We start from the raw sequence: 17,532 nt of genomic DNA, 5'->3' as shown, positions 1-17,532 counted from the left end.
GGCGTCTCACTAGTGCGGCAAGATATCTCGTTTTACATCATATCAATAAAAAAAGAAGGCATGTGACCGGACGTTTAGGGAAACAGTACGCTGACTTTAACGTCATCGCACTCGCGAGACCGTCTGTCTATATTGCATGCGCCAGCCGTCATAGTTCGCATATGGTACAGCAGGCCGAAAAAAACTGCGCAGGCGTGACACTCGACGGCACCACAGGCACGTTTTGAGCTGAGCGTTCAGAGATAATGCGTCGACAATAACAAAAAAAAAAAAGAAAGGAAAAGAAAGAAAGAAACTGTTACAGACACGTGGAAAGCGGTGAACGCGTGATATTGTGAATCTAGGTCATTAAGGCCGCAATATATAGGCATTAGCACGCTGAAAATAAGACTCTCGGAACCTATTCCCTAGGAATACAAGAAGTGCGAACGCTAAAAATCCGACTTGTGCGACACCAAAGAAAAAAAAAAAAACTAGACTACATGGAAATACGAAGACGCCGAGCGCATTTAGACATGTGCTGAAACGAATGATTGGCTTTAAAAAATAGGAGAGAAAAAGAAAACATCGTACTGATAAGGCGAATAATCAAATGCAGGCTGACGCACATTCGCAAGCCGACTACAGCGACGTCTTCTTAGGGGTGGGGGTTCAAATCATGTAAAACGTCACTTCGTCACCGCCCACTAAGTTGTTGTGATCGCGACACTGTATAATCTCCCTCGCCCAACACCGGGTGCCTCTTTCAGTCTTGTGCGGCCATCGTGTGCAGTGCTGTTCGTTGCACTACACTCGGTCCAACGTTTCCTTGTGTCCGGCCGTCGAATAAACGGTACCCGTGACGGCCATGGCTGGCGCTAGCAACGGAGAAGGTGACCGTCAGGGTGGCGTCAGCCCTCGGTACCGCATCGTAGACCACGTCCTGCGTCTCCCCGGAGTCAACTGCGCGTGCTGCCGTGCCTCCGAGCGCTACCACGCCTTCAAGGAACGCTTTCTAGTGGTCGCGATGGCGCTGACCGTCGTCGAGAAGGTAGCCTCGAGCGCCTACGACTGTCTCGCGAAGCCCGTGGTAGACGAGCTCTCCGGGCCGCTTCACGTCGCCGACGACCTCGCCTGCAAGGTCCTGGATAAGCTCGAGGTTGGCTTTTCGACGACGACCAAGAAGCCGCTCGAGATGATCGCCGGTGCCTGCAACTTCGGCAAACGCTGGTGCAGCGACGGAAGGGCGTACGCGCAGGAGAAGGTTAGCGGCCCTTTACAATCTTCGCATGCTTAATGTTCCCCGTTTGCAGCGAATGCACTTGCTAGACTGAATGACGCACGAAGAACAATCTGTACTCGGTTACAACGTAAGAAAAAAATGTCTACTCCAGCCACAGAACCGCGGCGCGCCTGCTCCCTGAAAGGCAGTCGTGCTAGCTGGTTTCCGCTCGAATCGCAGGTACTTTTTCTCGGCTAATGAAAATGCCACCCACACAATAAGCTGAAGGTTTGGACGCTACTACCTAAAACATTAAGTTTGGCTGAGAAGTGACGTCAGGAACACTCGCGACATTTTTCCGGGACGTTGAAGTTTTCGACCGAGAACCAGTTCGGGAACGTCAACTATCTGAAACACTCGAGAAATTCTTGACGTCACGAAAACGAGAGAGCTCTATTGGATGGAGCATTCGTGAGAATTCTCGGCGGGAGTAACAGTCATGGCTGTGGGCGGAGCTGACATCTTTGGTTCTAATAGTCCAGGCTTTATTGTTTTTTTTTTCTTGAGCGTTGTGTTCACATGTTTACTTATGAAAGTAGATGCCATGCTATCGCTCAGTACAGTGCTACTTTGCAATTCCTGACTAAGCGCTGTGAGTAGCCGCCGTGCTTGGATCAGCGGCTAGCGCGAATTCGCTGTTACGATACCGTACTTCGACGGGGACAAACGCCAGAACCATTCGTACTTAGATTTGTGTGCACGTTGAGGAATTCCAAGTGTTCACAGTTAGTCCAGCACCTGACGTGTCAGCACTTAACGTGTTCGAATTCCTTGCACTGAGGTACAAATAATTTTTCATTTGGTAAGAAGTACTTGAAAATGTCCCACATTACGTAAATATGCGCACGCTCGCTGTAGTTACAGGCCACACTTTCCTTTCAAAACTTCGGTTTTCCAGAAGGACGTAACGTAGCCAATTAGCTCTTGCCCTGTTCGTACCTGTGTTCCCTTAACTATTTTTTTCTCTTGTGTCTATGAAAAGAAACGTGACAATCACTCGTTTCCAGCACGAAGCCACAAGTGAATCCATGAGCATATTTCAGAAAGCCTCTCATCATCTCAGAAAGCTTCTTGCTGGCTTCCTGGTTAGTTCAATTGGTAGAGCGACCACCCCGGAAACGCGTTGGTCCCGGGTTCGACCCCCGGACCAATCGAATTTCTCGGCAAGAGGATTTCTTTCTGAGAAATCCGTGTGAATTTCGTTGTGGCTTCGTGATACAAGCGAGCGGTTGCCAATTTTCCTTTGTTAACCCTTCCGTCACCTTGCGTTATTCCGCAGAACTGATTTGCGATAATCACGGCCTCCGTGATTGCGCGCCGGCCTGTTTATCTCGGAGGTCGCGCAATAATGTGTTCTTTTGTCTATCTAGCGCGTTGCATTACTTAGATGTGCACAACCAAGTTTCCCCACCTTGGCTCATCTCGCAGTGGTAGGTCATCGCGCCGGGTGTCGCACTGCTAAGCTCGAGGGCGCGGGTTCGATTCCCGACCTCGGAGGCCGCACTTCGATGGGGCAAAACGCGACCCTATTGGTCAAAATTGATCCTGGGTCCACCCCCTCCCCCCAGGACGTGCCTCATAATCATATCATGGTTTTGGCTCGTGTAAGACCCCATAAATTATTGCAGAAGAACTGACAATTGGGCAAGTTGTAACAGATTATGCACCTTGAAATGGGCCCATTTCAAGACCTATAAATTATGATTATTGCTGAGGAAACGACGTCTTGCTTGTAACGTATTCTGTTTTAATTCTGCACTGCAACGGTATTCTGTACCAAAGTCTCCTACTACGGCGTCTGTTCCGAACAGTAAAATGCTCCGTGGAACTTCTCAAGATCCAAATTTAGTTGTGCTGTTAAAGTTGTGCACGACGAACACGTAGCCGCGAGAATATTTCGAAACAGTCCTGTAATAGCGCAGTTACACGCATTTGATGATCGAAATGCGGCCCTCGCTCGTTTCGCTCTTTCCTTCGCTATGCTCCATTCGTTGGCTTCTCTCTCCTCCTGGAGTGTTCCTCCTCGCGGTGCGAGGAGGATAAGCAGGGAGCGCGCGTACCTGCAGGCAAACAGCTTCGTTCTTCTGCTGACATGACCAAATTCTACTAGTGACGTCACCACCGATGCTGGGGATACCGAAAGACCCGTAGAGGAGCACGGGATTTTGTGGCGCACCGCGACGCGTAGCGCTGTCGCGTTTGGCCCTGCTGATCGTGACGGCACCCTGACCTCTATGCGCGCCTTTACTTGAAATGTTAATGTTGGTTTGGGGCCCTTGAAGCACTGTTCGGCGGAGCGCGTCCTCCTTCGAACAATTGTTTAGTACGAGAAACCGCCTTGTTGCGTCCAAAACCCCAGACTGCGTATCGCGGCAAGGAATGTCTTCTGAAGGTATTTGCATGGCTTAATTTTGTTTTCCAGTTAATTTACCGCTTGCGCTATACCGCGGAAGCTTGCCGGTGCTGCAACCAACACCTAATCATGTAGAGTATAAACACAAACGTACAAAGCTAAGGCCGAAGTGCCTAATATGTAGCACTTTGCCGCAGGTATAAAGGTTTGGGAGCGATTTAGTTAACTTGCAGTAGTTTTACGTTTTCCCATCGGCAGGTAGATGTCTCTACTAGCTTTGCCACTGCCGTTCCGGTAAGCTGGAAACGGTAAGAAGTTTACGCACGGGCTAAATTTAATTACACAAATAGAATGTTACAGTGCATTGAAAAGCCCACCCAAACGTGCGCTTTCTCTGATACCACCGCCTTATCGCAGATCAACGCCTGCCGGAGATTGGCCACCCGTGTTGTCGATGCCGCGAGCCATCCCGTGGACACAGCCATGGCCTTCGCGCGCAACGCTTCCAATACCGCTTTTCAGCAAGTTGCCGCTTTGGAATCTACTTGCGACGAGGTACGTGGCCAGCCAGTATATTCATTACGCAGTTCATTATTAAGGCGAGAAAGCCTTAGATGCATCACCAAGCGCGAAAATTGACGGTCGGCGTCAACACGAGTGAGCCCAAAATCATCACGCGATCACGTCTCCCTATGACGTGGTCATTACGTCACAGATCGGCAAACTTTGTGACGTCGCGTGATGGCGTCATCACGCGACATCGTCGCTTGGCCAAAGGCGGGCCGATCCCGGAGGCAGTGCAAAACCACGTGAGGTGCACAAGGCTTGCACGCTTCCGATCCCGGAGGCAGTGCGAAACCACCATAGGCGCAGAAAGCTTTCGGGTGCAGGATCAATACAATAGACCGAGAAGAAAACGATGGCTCTCGCCTTCGAGTCGCGTTATGCAAATGCATAAGGGACCCTGTGACTTTTCTTTAGACAGGGTTGTCGCGCACGCTCTCAGCATATGACATGGGCGTGCAGTTGCGCACGCGATCGAAGCACTGCACGCAACATCGCCGTTCCTGCGTAACACATTCTACGGCCGTTGCGCGGCTTACCAGGCGTTTGTGCCTACACTGCGGCCGCACAATGCGGCGCTGAATCGTGTGCAGTAGTTTGACTGGTCTCGTAGACATAGCTTTGTTGACCAACCAGTGTCGTGCGTTCACATGCCTGCCGACAAGTTCCGTGTGCAACCGTTCCGCGTGCATCGCCCCCCCCTCCCCCTTTCCCTCTTTAGTAGAATACTAAAGGTGGTTTCGCAATGAATGAAAAAAAAAATATGAAGGAATGACGTGCTTTTAACAATGGCTTGCCTTTGGTTCCTGTCTTTCCGGGAGTAAATATGAGAGGCAAACACTCCTTGCAATGCAACACCAGGGGACTTTGGCTGCCATTATCATCACAGACTTGCGTGGTCATAACCCTGCTCTTTAAACAGCGACGTGACAGTTCCTACTGAGTAAAAGTATGAGGCAGACTTCGCCCTCCCCCTAAGTGACTAGGGGGGGGGGCGCCCCCCCCCCGGCTCATCCCTAACCCCCTGCGCACGCGTATGTTCGCGCACGCCGCTTCCCAAATACACCCTTCAAAATGAAAATGATGGATCGCCTTCTCTTCTCTCCACTGCAGTACATCGCAGAGGTGGCTCAAGACTGGACGCCGGAGAACGACCCCCGTGGCTTTCTTCATTCCCGATTGGTTGAGGTGTTGTGGAAAGCCTCCGTGTGCCTGTCTGCCGCCCTCAACACCTTCCATCGTCAGGCCTCAGAAATGGCCGAAAGGAACATCGCAACTCTCACGTTCAATCGGGAACTGCTCGCCGATCTCCTTCTTAATGGAGCGGTCCGTTTTCTTTCTCTTTTTTTAAGTGTGTAGTACGTTAGGAGCCCTTGTTCGTCGTGCATCCACTGTCTCGTGTCGCATGGTCACGCAGTGGTCAATACAGGCCCAAAACAAGGCTAAAAATACTCAAAACCAGTGCGAAATAAACTAACAAGGTCTAAATTAATATAAACTACAGAAATAACCAAGAACTAATCGCGAGAATGTACCTAAAATCGCGAAAAACTCTTCTGAAACATCCGGCTGTGACCCGCGCCGTGCAAGAGAGGGCGCCACCGCCTCGGCATGCGCGTGATTGCCAAGGGACTAGCTGGCTTGTCTGTGCTACGCACTTTCTCACGTTTCACGGTAGCGGCGCTGCATTAAGCGCAGGATTTGGAACTACACCAAGACCTACACAAGCACTGCGTTAGCGCTACATTAACCGCTGAATTAGCGCTGGATTAGAACAGAATGTTTTTTTTTTTTTTGCCGAGCGAAGCTTCATTTGTGAAAATATCCGGGTTTAGCTGCGGGCTATCACACTTGCGACTAAAATAATGTGCAGCAGATGAAAAGCGATCATGAATAATTTCCGCGATGGCATTTGCAGTAAGGCAAGTGACGTGTACTCTAGGAAAAGGAAAGAGGGTCGATTGACTTTTCTGATAGCAAGGCTTTTGGCCCAAGCTCCCACTTAGTCTTACTAACTACATCAGCGAGTCAGTCATCTTGTTTACTTGTTAAAATGGCTGATTGAGCGAGTTGGTGATTGGGCGAGTTGGTTTGTCTTGTTTACGTAGTAACTGTACTGCTGGAAACGGCTAGCCAGAGTCGCAAAGTGGTAGCGTTGCGTGTGCGTCTCCTTCGTGTCTTATTGTCCTTGTGTCGAGGTTGCACTGTAACCAGTTGGTTCTAATGAACCTGCTGGAACAGGGGCGCGTAGCGCGGCGTCATACTCGCTTACTATGAGTCGCAGCGTTACCGCATGCATGACTGGTCTCGGCCGTTTGTCGTCACCAATCAGCGAGGGAATCACCTCGTTTACAATTTAATATTAGACGCCACAAGGTCGATAGCTCGGGAGACACCGGCTGCGGCTGCTCGCACGTGAACGCCCTGTGCCGCGCACCGTTAGCACGCGATTCTATATTTCGCAAGTATGCGGTAGGCGGAACAGCCCGAGAACTCGAGAGGGGCAAACTGTCCTTTAGCTTCCAATTTATTTCCCTGACCGAAAACATCACTTGTGTCCACTTCTCATTCTTGCCCTTCGTTCTTTAGGATGAATTTAGGTGAACCATGATGACCATGTATGTTCTTTCACCTCATGTAGCTTCTCTTCATACAAGGTCTTCTTCAACCTTTTCATTCTTTATTCCAGGGACTCATTCCGCCTCATGACAGCGCTCAAACATCGCAACGCGGAGGTGGGTCACGTGGCATTGGTCCAGAAGACCCGGAAAACAGCTCTCAACGTAACAGCGGCCCTGAAAATCCGAAAGACGCACCTGTACGTCGTAGCGATCTAGAAGTTTCGAAAACGCCTGCACCTGGAAGCGGTCCCGAAGAGGCGGGAGGCGCAAGTCATGAGCGGCGCAGAGGTCCCGAACAGTCGGAAGACGCAAGTCATGCGAGGGGCAGCGGTCCCGAAGAGCCGGAACACGCAAGTCCTGCGAGGGGCAGCGGTCCCGAAGAGCCGGAACACGCAAGTCCTGCGAGGGGCAGCGGTCCCGAAGAGCCGGAACACGCAAGTCCTGCGAGGGGCAGCGGTCCCGAAGAGCCGGAACACGCAAGTCCTGCGAGGGGCAGCGGTCCCGAAGAGCCGGAACACGCAAGTCCTGCGAGGGGCAGCGGTCCCGAAGAGCCGGAACACGCAAGTCCTGCGAGGGGCAGCGGTCCCGAAGAGCCGGAACACGCAAGTCCTGCGAGGGGCAGCGGTACCGAAGAGCCGGAACACGCAAGTCCTGCGAGGGGCAGCGGTACCGAAGAGCCGGAACACGCAAGTCCTGCGAGGGGCAGCGGTACCGAAGAGCCGGAAGTCGCAAGTCCTGCGAGGGGCAGCGGTACCGAAGAGCCGGAAGTCGCAAGTCCTGCGAGGGGCAGCGGTACCGAAGAGCCGGAAGGGGCAAGGCCTGCGAGGGGCAGCGGTACCGAAGAGCCGGAAGTCGCAAGTCCTGCGAGGGGCAGCGGTACCGAAGAGCCGGAAGTCGCAAGTCCTGCGAGGGGCAGCGGTACCGAAGAGCCGGAAGTCGCAAGTCCTGCGAGGGGCAGCGGTACCGAAGAGCGGAAGTCGCAAGTCCTGCGAGGGCAGCGGTACCGAAGAGCCGGAAGTCGCAAGTCCTGCGAGGGGCAGCGGTACCGAAGAGCCGGAAGTCGCAAGTCCTGCGAGGGGCAGCGGTACCGAAGAGCCGGAAGTCGCAAGTCCTGCGAGGGGCAGCGGTACCGAAGAGCCGGAAGTCGCAAGTCCTGCGAGGGGCAGCGGTACCGAAGAGCCGGAAGTCGCAAGTCCTGCGAGGGGCAGCGGTCCCGAAGAGGCGGGAGACGCAAGTCCTGCGAGGGGCAGCGGTCCCGAAGAGGCGGGAGACGCAAGTCCTGCGAGGGGCAGCGGTCCCGAAGAGGCGGGAGACGCAAGTCCTGCGAGGGGCAGCGGTCCCGAAGAGGCGGGAGACGCAAGTCCTGCGAGGGGCAGCGGTCCCGAAGAGGCGGGAGACGGCGGCCCTGAGTGTGACAGACTTCCAGAAGACGGTAGCCTTACGCATGGCAGCGGCCCGGAAGCGCCGAAGGCTGGAATCCCTGGACGTGGAAGCCCCGCGCGTGGCCGTGCCCCGGAAGATTCGGAAGCCGAAAACATTGTTATTATCGGTCGTCCAGACGAATCGGAAGACGAAAACTCGGTGCGTGTCAGCACTCCGGACGATTCAGAAGACTAGATCATGGTGCGTGGCAGTTCTCAAGGCGATTCGGCATACGGAAGCCCTCCACGTCGTCCTGGTCCGTATGATTCTGCTTACGAAAGCCCTGACGTTGGCGACCATGCAGAAGATTCAGAATATTGAAGCCAGCACGCACGCTGATGTGGTAAATACGATTCATCTTAAATGTAAGGCGCCCGGAGATGCAGACAATAAATTTTGAGGGTGAAACCAATAAAGCGTCCATCTGTGGATCTGATTTTTGAACTCCGTCTCAGTGTGTTCATCTCATTTTGCCAACTTCTCCAGCATTCTGAAGCAAGGTGGCGCGACCGGGTCTAATCTTGCACGCCTGTCGAAACACGCCAGAGCAAGTAATACGGTTCGCTAGTGAATCCGGCCACCACCTGGAAGGACTCCGGAGATTTACACGGGACGTTGCGTGTGCCCCCTTCACATCATCTGATGCCCGAGTGACCAGGCATCCGCTGTATCCGAACACGTATGGAAGGGTGGGCATCAAACAGCTTCGCTAGTATGCTGTAATGCGCGTCTGGAATGTCACCTGTCGCCAGGGCTCGACGGGCTGCTTGGCTATCTGCGCGTATCAGTAAATGACGGGAATTTGGGTTGGGCGTGGTGGTAACTGCTTCTCCTGTAGCCGTGATTTCTCTTTCGTTTGTCCGTGTTTGCACGCCCTGTCTCTTTTTAGAATGAATTCTGCAATGCATTGCGTGCTGATGTTATAACTGAAGTCCCAAGACAGTGGTAGTCCATCGGATGCTATTCCCGTTCGGTCGCCCTTGGAGGTCTGAGACGGAGATGTGCAAGATCCACTCTCCTGTGGTTTCTTGGAAATGCTGGACTCGTGCTTAGCGCCGACCTGGTTGGGTATCTGCATTCATGTGCCGCGGTACAGGTTCGACGCTGATGTGGTCGAACGTCGTCCGTGGGAGTCTGGTTGCTTCAAGTGCGACTGGTGGAGGTGTATCGTCACCCAACTCGCGAAGCAGAGCGTATTCTTACGCCGAGAGATTGAGGCGCGTGAATTGTGCTTCACGGTGACATTGAGTCAACTCGTCGAGGTTAGGAAGGATAGCAGTATCTCGAACCGCGTCGTAGTTAAACTGTAAACCACTTTGTACCCTTAAAAGCAAGCAAAACACCCTTTTGCCTAACCAGAATTTGCAAAAACGAGGGTGTTAGGCTGTTTTGCTTCCCGAAATAACATTTTGGTTCGCGTAAGGGTTAATGTTCCATCTTAAGTACTCTTTAGGAGGTAAGGGTGTTGTGGGTCATAAACACATGTGGTCCATACGACAGCGAATCAGCTGATAATTGGGACTCGCTGATTCATGTTAGGCGAGTTTAGATTAACAGATGTGTCTCTTTTAGGGCTATCTACAAGCACACCAGAAGTTTACGCTTATTCTCTGAATGTTCAATGCTCAATTATACGGAACAGGAATATTCCCACCGGCACTGAACGGTGGCTCAAGACACCATGGCTATATGTACGAGTTGGTCGCAGTATAAGGCTGTGTAGCGCGATCGCACAGTCCATGAGGTATTTTAAAATATGCTATGTTGTGTGCATGGTTGGGTGCGTACATGCACCTTCGATGCTGATGCCTATAATTCTAATGAGGCCTAATTGTTCGAAAGAAAGTATTTCCAGGGCAAATAGAAAAAAAGTTGCCAGGGAATATAGAAGGCTGGACGAATTTAGGGGAGGGGGGGGGTCCGGATGGGCTTTAATTTATAAAGGATGGGCTTTAATTTATCACTTCCGGCGGATCCCTGCTTCGGTGCTACCGAACTGACGTGTGATTTTCATCGCGAGACAAAACGAACTGAATGTTAAGGTTATCTAATTCCAGCTTATTTTTCAACCATATTGGTTTATTATTATTGTTTTTTTTCTTACTTGATTATATCAATGAGTTATTTTGGAAACTGTTTGTAAACATATTTAGAATATAAAACAATTTAATTTCTAAACCGAGGCACCGTTCGGTTCTTGGCCGATACCCCGCGGTTGGTTGCGCCAGGTTACTAAGGAACAAACAACCAACCAACCAATCAGCGTTAAGAGGCGTAATATTTTCCCCCACTCACAAGTGGATGGTTGAAAGCTGTCAACCTCTTACAACGGGCTGGCACATCATCACCACCATCATCAGGCACATCAACAAAGTACACCTCGGCCCGACTTACAGCAAGACCGAGTGAGATGCGCTTCTGTGCAGCCCAAACCTTCAAGACCAAATCCTGGCCGTCCAGTGCGCCCGCTACAGGGCCGTTAAGGGCGAGACAGACGGTACGATTTTCCATGCGATGCGACGTCCGACACGGCGGTGGCGCGACCGGAACGGTGACCTTTCATAGCATCGGACAGCCACCATTCCTTCTCCCCCACCGCCGCGTCGGCCGTCGCATCGCGTGGAAAATCGTACCGTCTGTCTCCCGCTTTAGGCCAGACCCGCCGGTTCCTACGTGGGAGTAGCCGGGTGTCGCGGGGCAACCTCGACGTCTGCACTGGACTCTAATAAAGTTGTACTCTCTCTCTCTTATTCACTTGACCTCTCATGCTACGCTAATGACGATGGTGATGATAAAATAGTCACACTAGATAGTTTTCGCCTTCGAGTCGTCTTAGGCGAATGCACAAGGCACCCCGCGAGCATTTTGCGGCTTAGAGTGAATACCCGGCATTCGCGATTACACTTCACCCAGCATTCAACACCCGTTGCCATTTGGTGGCCGTATTCTCGGACGATCACATTTCGGGATATCGCCACAATATCGCGCTGATTGGCTGGTTTAGAAAAAGTGGACAAGCACTCTATTCGCTCATTGGGCGCACGAGATTATTTACGTCACGCGAAGCGACACTAAAGTCGCCATTACATAGCAGCAGTGCTGGGCAGTATCGAAGATACATGTATCTTCGATACTATCTTAGATACTCTTTGGGTATCTTGTATCTGTATCGCGATACGTCTCGCAAGACGTGTATCAGTATCTGTATTTCCGGTACATTGAAGAATGTACCGTGTATCTTAAGATACAAGATACTACGGTCGCACCACCACCGGGCGAAACAATAAACGTTGGCTGAACTCTGCTTCTCAAGCTGGTACTGCTGCCACTGTCACCAGAATAAAACTGAAGGCAGTGACATATTATTTTACCTTTACGCCAGAGTTTTCCTGCGAGGATAGGCGAAGAGCTCTGAGCGTCTCTATTGGTGGAGCAGAGTCACGTGATGGCGTTCGCATCGTCTCGACAAACAAGCACGCGAACGTTTATGCCTAGCCGACATTTTCTTTCCTCGCTTTTTTTTCTCTTTAGTTGTCTCAGTGCCATGACGACTGGCACTTAGCCCTTCCTGTGCCGCGTACTCCAATGCATGCGGCGTCTTTCGCACACATCCTGATGCCGCTGTAGTATCGTTGTCAAAGTTTCTCTAGCGTGGTGCTTCGTTGCGAAGTCTAAATGATGCGAGAATGGGGGGTTGCTTTGCGTATTGTGGCTTTCACACATCGGTGATTGGAAGGATTTTGCGGATGTAAGTTTGGCTTACATGCAATGAGATTGACTTATATGCAAACAACATTCTAACAGCTATAGCACCGCGCACCGGTACAGATGCTGGATCTAACAGAACAGGCATCCACCTAACCGAAGCTATCGTGGCGTACGTCTCTTTTATTGAAAAAGTTTTTAAAATTATAATTAGAATCATGAGCACAAAATCATAAAAAAGTCATACGCACGAAATCATAAGCACAAAAAACCATAATCATGTGCTTAAAATCACAAGCTCAAGTTCTTTCTTAGCTGTCCTTCTTTTCCATCCCATACATTACCTATGTCTCTATGTCGTTTTTTTTTTTCGGTCTGCTTACTGCAATATGTCTTTAACGTGGTGCCAAGGTAAGCTCTTTGTTTATGCTTACCTTTGAGATGTCTGCGTCATTTGTGCTACTGTTTACAAACTTATATTGCACTTGAATACGTAAAGGCGATGTTGAGAACAAATATATAATTATCCGGGCGAGTCTAGAGTATACAGTAACAAATTCTGCTTACTGCTAACTAAATTAGCGAAATAAGTTTTCATTATAATAACAATCTTTAAGCTGTTACCAAAGGAATTTGAGAAACGAAATGCTCCGTTTTTCTATGCGAGCCCTTTTACGCTATTTTCCGTAGACACTGAATTTTCAATGGTCTTACCTTAAAGGGGTCATGAACCACTTTTCCAAGTAATGATCTAATGACCTCAGTATCCGAGTTTACTGCCTCCCGAATCGATTGCCGCAAAAATTTCTCGAATCCGTCAAGAATGAGCGGAGTTACGGGGGTTTCGCGCACGCTCTCAGCGCTTTCTCTCTTTTCTCGTGCCGACCAGCGCACTGTAAGCTACATAGGGAGGGATGGCACGGGGGAAAGAAGTTACGTCAGCGCGCGTCATCAAACGCGATCGCTCTCCCGCTGTGATTCGCGCGCGCGAGTGCGGATACCATGTACTGAGGAGTGCGGCGCCGGCAAGTGGCGGCACCCCGTGGCAAGAAGCGCATCTGATCCGAACGCCGCTCTCGATTTACGTCGGCTATTGACCAGTATGCATGCTATGTCTCTTGCGACGTAAACTGGCAGATCCGCGACGTCAACGTGCAGACGTTCCGCCCACCGACGAGACTGAGAACCGGCCTCTGCTCCGCTTGTGGCCCTTACGCGGCGCGCACGACTGTAATATTTGGCAGAGCAGTTCATAGCCGTGTCAGCTTTCCACAGGATGTGTTTTTTCAACAAGCCCAAGGGGTGCTTCATGACCCCTTTAAATGCCTAATTGTCATAGCTATTAGGGGTCACTGGCGGCGGTGGTCTAGTGGTTATGGTGCTTGACTGCTGTCCCGAAGGTCGCGGGGGCCGCATTTCGATAGAGGAAAAATACTCGAGGCCCGTACGCTTATATTGAGGTTTTAGAATCCCAGGTGGTCGAAATTTCCGGAGCCCTCCAATACAGCATCTCTCATAATCGTATCGTGGCTTTGCGATGGAAAACGCAACAATTATTCTTAATCGTATTATTAGCTCCTAAAATATCACCAGTTCTTGGGGTGGCCGTCTGTATTGTGTTTCTATACTTATTCACTGTGTTTGATACGGAACCGCTTTTCTATTTTACTTAGATACATTTGTTTTCCTCGTTTAAGATTCCCTAAATTCTTCTGTATACTGTTACTAATCACCAGATAATCGTAGCTATAAGTGCCAATAGTGTGTACAAAGGAAAGAAGATGACACTTAAGGGCTCGTTTTCTTTGTTAGACACAATATTAATGAGAACTAACAGACAATAACGCCAAGGAAAGTACTTTCCTTGGCTTATTGTCCGTTAGTTCTCATTAATAGTGTGCACAGGGCGACGTCCTGCGGCGCTTTGTACAACTGTACAATACGTCTGAAAGGTTTCTGGGCTGCACATGTTCTTGGTGGCGTACACCTGTCCGGTGATCCGCTATGCTGAAAACCGTAATACGTTTACGGGCAAGGTAGAACTCCACAGCGGTATTTGCACCACCTTGCAGAGGCTTCTTGTTGACGTTCTTGTATATAGATGGCAACCCGCTAGCTGGTCGGCAAGCAGAGCAGCGACTTCCATTAATTGGAAAAGCGACAAGCAAGAACCGCCATCAGCGAAGTGTATAAAGAGCTATTATGTTAAGCAGCTAAAGAAACACCACAAGTTGTTTCGGAATGAAACTGACATAGCTTAAGCTAGAAGTACAAAACTTATGAGATACGAACTGACATTTATTCAAATGGAACAAAATTGCTCGCAGTTAATAAATTTTCGAGCGAAAATTGTTATGTATAGGCCTTTAGTGCTACATTATATGAATATATAGTAACAAATTTGCGAATGTATCGAAGTATCTTAAGATACAATTGGAATGTATCGTACCGGATACAATCGGTGTTGTAGTATTTTGTATCTGTATCTCAAATACTTCTTGCCTGAGTATCTTGTATCGTATCGCGATACAATTTCAAAGTATCTTTGCCCAGCTCTGCATAGCAGGAACAAACATTAGGAAACAGTGCTGGTACTGAGCGAGCAATTACGGTAGGCGAGCCACACGCAAAACAGAAAGCTTCACGAAAGCTCAAACCTTTTTTTTTCTTTTTCTGAAGCGTTGCTTCTCTCCTACTGCTAATACATTCAGTCTTTCTCAACACTCACTCCAAAGAGTTGGCCCGCGTCATTGGGCCCTTATCGGCGCGGCCGACTTGCATTTTTAATTACCTGGCACTCAGACGTCGCTTTAAACTTCATTTTGAGCGAACGGCGCGTGTTTGTCGCGGCGCATTCCTTGGGTGATAACCATCAATGTGCGAAACGTTACGCATCGTGCTTTGTTGATGTTATTCGTAGGATTCAGGACACGCGCGTGTGGACGCACGCGCAAAGAGATATCTGCCACATGACGCTGAAGTGTTTAATCCCTGTCAAAGATGCTTACGTTTGAAACAGATGCTAGGACGAAGATAGGAAGTGATTGCATATGGCAGATAGACAAGGTGATAGACTGCGTCCCGTGTTGTGTGATCCGATTTACCTATGTTGTAAGGCCATGTTGTAAGACCTTAGGCGTGCGTGAAATGTTGTAAGGCCCGAGGCGTGCACAAAGAAGGGGGGGGGGGTGAGCTCCACTAATGGAGAACCCTGCCTATGCTGACTATAGCACAAACAAGCACGGCGGCTACTTTTCGCCGGTCCATTTTAACAGAATAGTCAGTGATGCCTAAATAGTCACGGATGACTAAACAGACGTCTGGGTGACAACGCAATCAGGATAAAAACTACACAGATTTTGAGGCCATTGTACCGCTCGTTGCGCGCGGCTGAAGCGATAGCGAGAGCCGGAAATACGTCATATCGACGTCAAGCTTTGCACACCAGCTTTATAAAGAACATTACCATCACGAAGCAACGCTTCTCTAAGGTTTATAAGGTTAAGATCCCGAAGGGTATACACTGTAAGAAAAAAGGATGTCCTTTGACTCTTTTTTTGTTACACATGTGAATATCACATGTGTAACTCTGTTCAGAGAGGCACGTTGGCTCTCTTTAGGACAGTCGTGGGATGTATAACTCTCTTTAGAGAGCCAATGTATGCTTTACTGCCGACTGCGTACGCCATGGAATCAATCTGAGAGTGGAATACGGACGCCGTCCATCGCCGCTCTGTACGAAGGCTAACACTTGGTTATACGAAGGTCTAAGAGCAACGCTGGAAAGAAACGGCCATTGGAACGCAACATCAGGGGTCCCCGGCCGACGTTATCGTCAAAAACCTGCGTTGCCATATCCTCGCACTTGAAGCAATGCCGGGACAGGACGGACAATGAACGTACAGGGTAGATTTGGCGTCCCCCTTAGATTTTTAGGGAAGGCACCCCCTGCCCCCCTCTTCCTTATACACGCACGCCTATGGATGCGCTTATCTGAAGAAATACGCATGCGTAATGCCAGTCGTTATGCCAAAGACTCATGCCGCGCTTCAATCCGTGAGCACTAGCTGTACGTAAGTAGGATGATAAGTAAATCGACATGCATCTAATTTACTCACGAAATAAATGCGTTCAGCTTGATTGCATACAACAATTTTAACACGAAAGAAAACCGTTTTTCTCGGTGTCTGCCGCACCGATTTGGAGGGAAGTTCGTTGCGTGGAAATATGAAATTCTACTTGATCGTACGGTATACGTATAAGCACGCACGCATGCACGTACAGCCTTCAGAACTTTAGATGCGAAACATCTTATGGCGGAGTTCAATCCGGTGGGGGTTGTGTGCGGCGTCACCACCCTTACTGCGCATCCGAAAACCCTCTCCACACACCTCCTCTCCACAACCCCTTTCCACACCCACTCCCCCTCTCCACTCCCACTCTCCAATCGCCCCCTCTCGCGCGCCTCATTCTCTCCTGCGCAACGCCGCGATGAGCGCCAGCGCATGCGCGTCCCCTCCCTCTCTCTCTCCTCTCCTACGCTCCCTCTCCCGCGCCTGTCGACCGCGTTCCCTGCTCGCCCTGTGAGAATTACAGGCCAGGCTAGAGGGAAGACACGACGCGCGTAGCGTTCCCCCTCGCGTTCCATGACGCGAGGTCGGTAGCATGACCAACGAACGCCAACGGAGCGCGATCGTGCAAGTTCTCCGGCTTCGCATCGCCTCATGGTACCCTTTAGCGGGAGATGGTGTAATTATTTTTAACTATATCGCGCGAGCGTCGACCGCACGCAGTATCAGCGCCTTATGATGGCGATAATCTGCGAGACCGGCAGTACTACAGCTGCCGTACTACTGCCGGCAGTACTACTACCGGTATCGCAGATTATCGCCGTTGTAAGGCGCTGATACTGCGTGCGGTCGACGCTCGCGCCCTATAGTTAAAAATGCCGGAGGCTTACAAAACAGACACACACGAAGATGACTCGTTAATGCATTTATCTGGGCTAGTTCGCACCAACTTAATGCTTCCATATTACTAGCGAACATGCGCAAGGACTAGAAAGAAAGACACAGGACAACCACAATCGGTTGTCCTGCGTCTTTCTCTGTAGTGCTTGTGCGTGTTCGCTAGTAATATGGAAACACACACAGAGACGCACGCGAGTACAAACACTGATGCACACGAGGGCAGACAAAAGCATATTGCCACGGGGTTGTGACGGTGCACAAAGCAATCGCAGCCAGTAAAGATCAAACTCCTCATCGGGCGAAATTGTGCCCAGAAAAAGAATGACACTCGACGTGCAATTCGTCGGCTTTTATGCATCCCTTATCGAACCTTTCCAACGTTATCGCTGGTGCTCACGTTATATCGAGAATAAACTATGGTTCGCGTTACGAGCGCTATCTTGTCGCAGTATTCTAAAGTAATCGGGAAAGTTCCGAGACATTCCCGCGCAACCTGCTCGAGGCAGTGGTTACAAGTGTATCGGGCCGGTTACATAAAAACAGAAGAAGAAGCGCGTGTGGCAATATGTGTACGCATGCGCACACACAAGCGCACGCAAATGGGCGCTTGCACGCTTACAACCGTATGTACGACCC

The 17,532-nt window shown here is 50.3% G+C and overlaps 1 protein-coding gene across 1 annotated transcript; it reads left to right on the top strand.

The window, feature by feature from the left end:
• Positions 1-722: 722 nt before the first annotated feature.
• LOC119405539 (uncharacterized) lies at positions 723-6,782 on the top strand. The gene is made up of 4 exons (XM_049419432.1): positions 723-1,243; positions 4,032-4,169; positions 5,292-5,504; positions 6,768-6,782. Exons 1-4 carry the CDS (start codon positions 848-850, stop codon positions 6,780-6,782), a joined length of 762 nt encoding a protein of 253 aa, XP_049275389.1. The 5' UTR covers positions 723-847.
• The last annotated feature ends 10,750 nt before the right edge of the window (positions 6,783-17,532 follow it).

Source organism: Rhipicephalus sanguineus, chromosome 9 (assembly GCF_013339695.2).
Source record: "Rhipicephalus sanguineus isolate Rsan-2018 chromosome 9, BIME_Rsan_1.4, whole genome shotgun sequence".
NCBI lineage: Eukaryota > Metazoa > Arthropoda > Arachnida > Ixodida > Ixodidae > Rhipicephalus > Rhipicephalus sanguineus.
The sequence above is the reverse complement of the archived record's forward strand: the minus strand, read 5'-3'. Positions and strand labels throughout refer to the sequence as shown.